The following is a 7,500-nucleotide window of genomic DNA, read 5'->3' as shown; positions in this document are numbered from 1 at the left end:
TCAGGAGACCCTGAACTGAGAAAACTGTCAGCTGTGGTTTCCAGAATTTTACCGTAATAAATAACTTTATAACTTTCTCTAATGTTACGGAAATAGGATGCTGACTTCATGTTTACGGTCGGAGTTGTATTCCGTATTTTAAAATGAAAAAACTGCCAAACCACGACAGTAAAAGACGTAACTGAGTATAAATAAAGTCTGACTGTCTCACTGTACACGTTGTACTTATTTTACCGTGTTTTGCCGTCATGTTTGGCAGTTCTTCACTATAAAATCAACATTTTTTACGGTTCAGAGGATGTCACAGACTCTTCATGAAACCAACTCTGACATTTGAGCAACTACGGCAATAAAACAGCAACATGCAGCAGCCACGTCTGTTTCATCTTCCCCTTTATTGTTTGCATCTTCGTCCCTGGGCTGATTTTCATAGCTACCTGCTGCCATGCAAAGCAGACGCGATAACGCTGTCGGTGAACAGAGGCGAGCATGTTTGGAAGATGAACAACGATAATATTCTGCAGAATCCATGAATGGGAGTGGACACGTGCGTCATGTTTTTTTTTTGGTGCTTCATATCAGCTCTGTCTGTCCGTCTCTCCACAGAACCTGAGTGAAGGTGAAGATGCAGCACACCTCGTGCACAGAGGACCGGATCCAGCACGCTTTGGACCGGTGTCTGGACGGGCTGAGACAAAGTCCAACAGCAGCTCACCACTGGAACGGTAAGACTCGAGGAAAGAAGTCTGTTGATGCACACTGACCTGTGATCAGGTGAACGGTGTCTCTGTCATTCGTACATTATGTAACTTTGGGGTCCAGCTGTAGCTGCTGTTAGCTCAGTTCGTCAGCTTGGCGGTGAGCTCAGAGCGACGGGTACCCGTCGCTCTGAGCTCACCGCCAAGCTGACGAACTGATGTTTGTAACCAACAGCGTTATGGCTAACCAGGAAGAAGAAGAGGAGGTAACCAGGCTCAGCAGCTTCTACGGACATGATGGCAGAGGAGCAGAGAGTGAAGAGGACGCTGACTGAGCCTCCTGGGTATCATTTGGGGGTCAAACCTGCAGCTTTCTGTTTGCATGCAGGTCAAAGTGTTGCTCACAGTTTAGATGGACGTTGTTGTCAACACGAGGCTAACGTGTGACTCACTCAGCAGCGTTTGAGCGAGCGCGTCTGTCAGGCTTGTTGTTGTCGGTGACACTGCTGCTGTCAGATCATGTTATCGTGGCGCTGGAGGAAGTTGTGTGAATAGACAGCTGGGAGGAAGTGGTGGCACAGACCGTGGTGTGTGAGCGAGGCATCGTGAGGCGGGAGGCTCTGCGGTGCAGGGTGTAAAAACAGATCGGATGATCGGCCTCCCACGTGCCAACCAGTGACAGAGTGACGCATGCACATGCTCAGGGTTTTAGTCTCTGGATCCTTCACAAGCTGCAGCCTCGTCCCGTACAGCTTCCACATCCCTGGAAAACGAGCTCCTCAGAGATGAACTCAGTCAGAGTTCAGAGCTCAGATTGGCGTGGCTCAGCTCCACGCTGTGATGAAAGACTCCAACAATCAGAGCTCGATCACCCACTTTCTCTCGAACACGTCGTGCTCTGTGTTTTCTTGCAACAGGAAATCAGTCCTGCCCATGAACGAACATCCTAACTGAACTAAAGGTGATAAAACACGCCCTCGACGTGCACCGCCGCTGACAGCTCTGAACTTTAAAGCTCTGTCAGATCAGAAACATGACAGGAGGACCTTCTTATTATTTCCATTTCATAACATGTTGTAAAACTACACATACAGTATAAATATTTCACAGTGTTTTAGTATTCATCATCTGATATTTCCAGCTGTAAACTTTCTGTGCAGTGTAATCAGAGCTGAGCATGGTCCAGTGTAAAATCCTGAATCTCTGAGCAACATCCAGTTTGTTTCAGAGGATTCAGGCGATCTTTGTGCACGTCAAGTTTATGAGCTTTGTCAGGTTTGTTTCTTTAAGTTTGAGTTTCTTTATGTTTCTTTAGGTTTCTTTAAGTTTCTTTAGGTTTCTTTAAGTTTCACAGGTGTTGATGTTCTAAATGGAGTTTTCTTGACGTTGCCTTTGGTCAAAGCTGTCTGTCTGCGTGCATGTCAAACATGCCGCTGACCAGCAGCCACGTTTAGCAGCGATAAGCACAGAAAGTGAATGTGCTTGGTTAAAAATATCAGAGAAGCTTCAGCTTCACGTCTGCCCGCTTCACGTCTGTTTCAGTGCTGATGTGCTCGGCCGGTCAGTCGATGAACCGCTGGAGTCTGGAGGAGTTGGTGAAGAGAGACCCGGAGAACTTCCTGATCCTGCTACAACAGATCATCAGGAAGACCAAAGAGGTGAGAGGTCAAAGGTCAAAGGTCAAAGAGAAGATATGATCCACTGTGTGTGTCCATCTCATCATGTGTGTGTTCGTGTGTGTGTTCAGGTTCAGGAGCAGTGTCAGTACGAGCTGGTCACTCCTCTCGCCATCATGTTCTCCTCCACGCTGCTTCAGGTACGAATGGCCTCCATCGTCCAGGTGTCATGAAAACCTTCAGCCTCTCGTTGTTTCAGCTCGTTTCAGACCTGTTCTGTGTTTTCAGGCTGGTTTCAATTCAAACAAATCACATTTGTTTTTAAATGAAATCTTTTTTATCACTAATCACTCTTGATTGTGACCGCTGAGTTTGTGACAGCGGCTCTGTGGTTTGGATGACGTGACCTGTGGTTGTTGAGATTCAATGACAGGACGTCACATCGTGACTAAACTGGGCGAGTTAGCTCATGAAGTTTGTGACATGTGGCTGATGATGAAATAAGAACAAGAACAATATGAGCCAACGTTACATACGTTATTCATATTTCCAGCAGGATCATTTATTTGCTTACAGCCTTTGAATAACACATCAAGGCTGAAGCCGGTCGTCCTCTCTGCTCTGTCTTCATGTCTGTGTCTGGTTGCAGACGCCGTACTGTCCTCCTGACGCCGAGCTGCTGGAGGAAGCTGTCCAGGTGTTTCGCCACTTCCTCACCTGGCCTGAACCGTACAGCAGCGTGTGCAGAAACCTGCTCTCCACACTACAGCTGGAGATCAAGGCCCCAGGTAAACACACCTCTGTGTGTGTGTGTGTGTGTGTGTGTGTGTGTCTCAACTCTTGGAATTGTGCTCCCTCTAGTGTCAAGTCAAAGAAGTGCATTTAGGATGATTGAACAGCAGCACTGACAGGAAGACGATCACTTCAAACTGACCTGAAATGATTTGAAAGTTTCAACAAAGAAAAAAAGCAGAAGCCGCAGACAGCACGGCGACAATAACTGGAAGGTTCAGAGGAAGTGTCAGAAACATGAACATGAATGAACACACGGGAATTCACTGAATGAAAGAGTGTTTATGTGAGTTTATCAGAGGAAAGTTACAGTGATGCTCCCTCAGACAGTCTGACGTCTTCTGTCCTATATATATTTTATTTATAGATGTCAGCAGATCATAGCAGTTACAGCGGTAAACACATCAGACTGTAGTCTTTGAACAGAGTCGACGTGACGTCCTAAACGCTGTAACGCTTCATCCACAGGGATCTCCTTCCAGAGGCTGGTGAGAGAAGAGCAGGGCCTGGTCACCTCCAGCCAGAGCTCCAAGACCATGTAAGACCACCCAGACTGCAGACTCCTTTCTAGAAACAGCTGCCGTCACTTTGCACCTTCTGCTTCATACGTCACACTATCTGATCTGAAGCCGTACTTTGAAACTCTTCTCCACTGCTCCACCCACCGCCAGCACCACGGCGTCTTGTTTAAATCTTCTCTTGACACCGCCTGTCTGATATCTGCAGGACGGTGCTGCTGATGAACCCGAGCGAGGTGCCCGCTGACTTTCTCTCCGTGGCCGAGCAGCTCAGTTGCATTCAGCACTCGCAGAAGGAGACCTACATCACGCTGATCAAGCACGCCTTCCAGTCCACACTAAGCACCAAGTACCCCCTCCACAGCATCCACAGAGTCCTGCAGGTAAGCGCTCGAGGTTCAGAGAGGTTAATGACAACATAACGTGTACCCTTCTCAGACCGTGTCATGAACCTTCTCTGCAGGCGAAAACTGTGAATGAACTTGGGGAGATCTTCTCTAACGTCAGCGACGTCTTAGAGGCGGCCGCCGCCATGAGCGACCCCCTGAAGGGCCGCAGTCACGTGATCCAGGAACTGGAGCGACTGAGGGCGACGATGAGGATCCCAGCATCCAATGGAAGGAAGTCTGATGGTGAGGTTTCTTCACCTGAGGGAGAGGAGGATGCTGGGAGGGGATGACGTGATGATCATTCAGTTTGTTTTGCTCTTTCAGGAATGCTGCAAACTCTCCCGCTGCCGACGGCCAAGTGTTACATGTTTCACTGGGAGAAAGACAACTTTGGTAAAACATTCTGCACCTTTCATCGTCCACGTTATCGATTCTTAAAACCCTGATTCCAGAAAAGTCGGGACACTCTTTCAAATCCTGTCCAGCTCATCTTCATGGTAAATGCACTGTACCTATATAAGCAAGGCGTCTCGTCAGTCCACTTCCCGTCAGTCCGTCTCAGATGTTCTGATCCAGAGAAGTGTGCTGTCTGTCCTCATCTGTAGATGCAGGGATGAACTGTGTTTAGTCCAAACTTGTGTTGCAGCATCAACTTTGTCCAACTTTTGGAATCAGGGTTGTTCATGGAATTATCTTATCTACCCTAATGGTACATTTTGATTCCTGCAGATGTTCTGAACACCCTTTTGGAGCACGACCCTGACGACCTCACTACTAACGGGCAGGCTGAGGACGAAGACCTGGATGATGACGATGATGATGATGATGACGACGACAGGGAGGAGGTTGATGGAGAAGATGAGGAAGACGACAAAGAAGATGAGGACTTGCCTTCAATGTCTATCATGTCTAACGGCTGCAGCACCAACCATCGTGCCTCCACCTTCTCCACCATTTCCACCCTGTCCACCGCCTCCAAAGACTCCATGTTCTCCACCTTGTCGGTGACCTCGGAGTCCTACGCTCCGTCCCTCTTCTCCGTCACCTCTGGAGTTGATAGTGACTACTTTGAAGACTCTGACGACTACATCTGCTCCTCGCCTGTCGCTGAGAAATGTTCGCCAAAGTCTGTCAACAAGCGTCTCAGCCAGCACCTGTACCGTCTCTTCATCAAGAGCCCTCGCTCACTGTCCCGGGCCAAAAGTTTAGGAAACACTGAATCCAAAGACCTCTTAGTAGTGCGAGAGAAGCGCTCCAACTCTCTACCACAGCAAGTCAAGTTACGTAGTCACGAGCCGCTACTCCACCACCCGCAAAGTCAAACCCTGAGACACGTCTGCTTCCGGAGGAGGCCGATTCTCAGCAGTGACGAGGACAGTAAGAACACAACGCTGAGGGTGGTGGTGTTTGGTGCTGATCACGTGGCAGGGAAGGTGGCCCGGGCCTACAACAGCCTGAGGAGGAAGGAGAGTGCATGTCCACGTCTCAGCCGGGCCTTCAAGCTCCAGTTCTACTTTGTGCCTGTGAAGAGAGACTCGGCCGGAGGACCGGGCAGCCTGAGGTCTCCTTGTTCTGTGGTTCACACTCTAAAAGGAGGAGCTCAGTCTGATGTAAGTAGAAGAACAAAGAACATCCACCTGTCTGAGGATGAAATGGTCTGGTGGTAACTACGTCTTGTTTGAACAGGATCTTCAGCTCATGGGCCAAGGGGACAGCACGAACGACATCGCCCACCTCCTCGGGATGTTGGATCCTTGGTACGAAAGAAACACCCTCAGCCTGCTCAACCTGCCCGCCAACGTCGTCTGCCAGGTACGACTGAAATCTGACAAACTCTGCCGAACCAAAGCTAACCAACGCTAACCAAAGCTAACCAACGCTAACCAAAGCTAGCCAACGCTAACCAACGCTAACCAACGTTAACCAACGCTAACCAAAGCTAACCAATGCTAACCAAAGCTAACCAACGCTAACCAAAGCTAACCAAAGCTAACGAATGCTAACCAAAGCTAACCAACGCTAACCAACGCTAACCAAAACTAACCAAAGCTAACGAATGCTAACCAACGCTAACCAAAGCTAACCAATGCTAACCAACGCTAACCAAAGCTAACCAAAGCTAACCAATGCTAACCAAAGCTAACCAACGTTAACCAAAGCTAACCAATGCTAACCAAAGCTAACCAACGCTAACCAACGTTAACCAAAGCTAACCAACGCTAACCAAAGCTAACCAAAGCTAACCAACGTTAACCAAAGCTAACCAAAGCTAACCAACATTAACCAAAGCTAACCAACGCTAACCAAAGCTAACCAACGTTAACCAAAGCTAACCAAAGCTAATCCAACTCCACCTGTCTCTTAGCCTGCAGCACAAACACCTTCAAATAATGACTCAGGTGTTCCCAACAAATGTGATGCAGATTTTCACCTCTTGAGTTTCCTCACAGGAAATAAACAGACGTAGACATAGCTGCTGTTAGCTCAGTTTGTTAGCTGCTGTTACTCATTTGTTTAGCTTGCTGTTAGCTCAGTTTTTAGTCGATCAGTTACTGCTGTTAGCTCAGTCTGTTAGTTGCTGTAGCTCACTTTATTAGGCAGCCATTAGCTCATTTTGTAGCAGCTATTAGCTCAGTTTTGTTAGCTGTGTTAGCTCACTGTTATGATGATGTTAGCTCAGTTTTGTTAGCAGCTATTAGACGCAGTCGTGTAGTGCTGTTAGCTCAGTCCTGTTAGCCAGTGTGCTCAGTTTGGTCGCTGCGTTACTCTGTTTGTTCGCTGCTGTTAGCTATTTGTTGAGTGCTATTAGCTGCTGTTATCTCAGGTTGTTAGTCTGCTTTAGCTGCTGTTAGCTCAGTTTTTAGCTGCTTTAGTCAGTTGTTAGCTGCTGTAGCTCAGTTTGTTAGCTGCTGTTAGCTCAGTTTGTTAGCTGCGTTAGCTCATGTGTTACTGCTGTTAGCTCATTTTGTTAGCTGCTTAGCTCAGTTTGTTAGCGCTGTTAGCTCATTTGTTAGCTGCTGTTAGCTCAGTTTGTTAGCTGCTTGTTTAGCTCAGTTACTGTTAGCTGCTGTTAGCTCATTTGTTAGCTGCTGTTAGCTCAGTCTGTTACGCTGTTGCTCATTTGTTGAGCTGCTGTTAGCTCACTCTTGGAGCCAGCCTCAATGGGTGTTAGAGGAAGTGCAGGTTTTTTGGTACTTCTCCGGTGCCGTCTCCACTCTTCCCTTCACTGCGTGTCTTTCTGCGAGCACAGCGGACTTCTTGTTTCGCTGCTCAATGCTGTAAACATTTGTTTGTTCTGCAGCAAACCTCAAAGACCGAGTCAGAGTCGTATGAACAGTTTCATATGAGCAGCGTCTGCCCATCCTGGCCGACCTGGTTCTGTACATACTGCCGCTACGCAGCCCGGCGGCTCTGATCCAGCTCTATCAGGCTGAGGTCAGACACCTTTACACAAACACACACTATTATAAAACATACAGGCTGATAA

General features: G+C 47.9%; 1 protein-coding gene across 2 annotated transcripts in view; it reads left to right on the top strand.

The window, feature by feature from the left end:
* pik3r5 (phosphoinositide-3-kinase, regulatory subunit 5) overlaps nt 1-7,500 on the top strand; it is an 18,550-nt gene that overhangs the window by 6,279 nt on the left and 4,771 nt on the right. Inside the window, exons 2-11 of one of the 2 annotated variants that reach the window (XM_019254606.2) lie at nt 607-725; nt 2,241-2,356; nt 2,446-2,514; nt 2,964-3,102; nt 3,575-3,644; nt 3,833-4,007; nt 4,088-4,256; nt 4,338-4,406; nt 4,743-5,623; nt 5,700-5,825. In XM_019254606.2, coding sequence (XP_019110151.2) covers nt 626-725; nt 2,241-2,356; nt 2,446-2,514; nt 2,964-3,102; nt 3,575-3,644; nt 3,833-4,007; nt 4,088-4,256; nt 4,338-4,406; nt 4,743-5,623; nt 5,700-5,825 — 1,914 coding nt within the window. In that variant the 5' untranslated portion in view covers nt 607-625. The remainder of the gene's footprint in view (nt 1-606; nt 726-2,240; nt 2,357-2,445; nt 2,515-2,963; nt 3,103-3,574; nt 3,645-3,832; nt 4,008-4,087; nt 4,257-4,337; nt 4,407-4,742; nt 5,624-5,699; nt 5,826-7,500) is intronic. The other variant, XM_027282677.1, reaches the window with a different exon arrangement.

This window comes from Larimichthys crocea, chromosome X (genome assembly GCF_000972845.2).
Source record: "Larimichthys crocea isolate SSNF chromosome X, L_crocea_2.0, whole genome shotgun sequence".
Classification (NCBI taxonomy): domain Eukaryota; kingdom Metazoa; phylum Chordata; class Actinopteri; family Sciaenidae; genus Larimichthys; species Larimichthys crocea.
The sequence above is the reverse complement of the archived record's forward strand: the minus strand, read 5'-3'. Positions and strand labels throughout refer to the sequence as shown.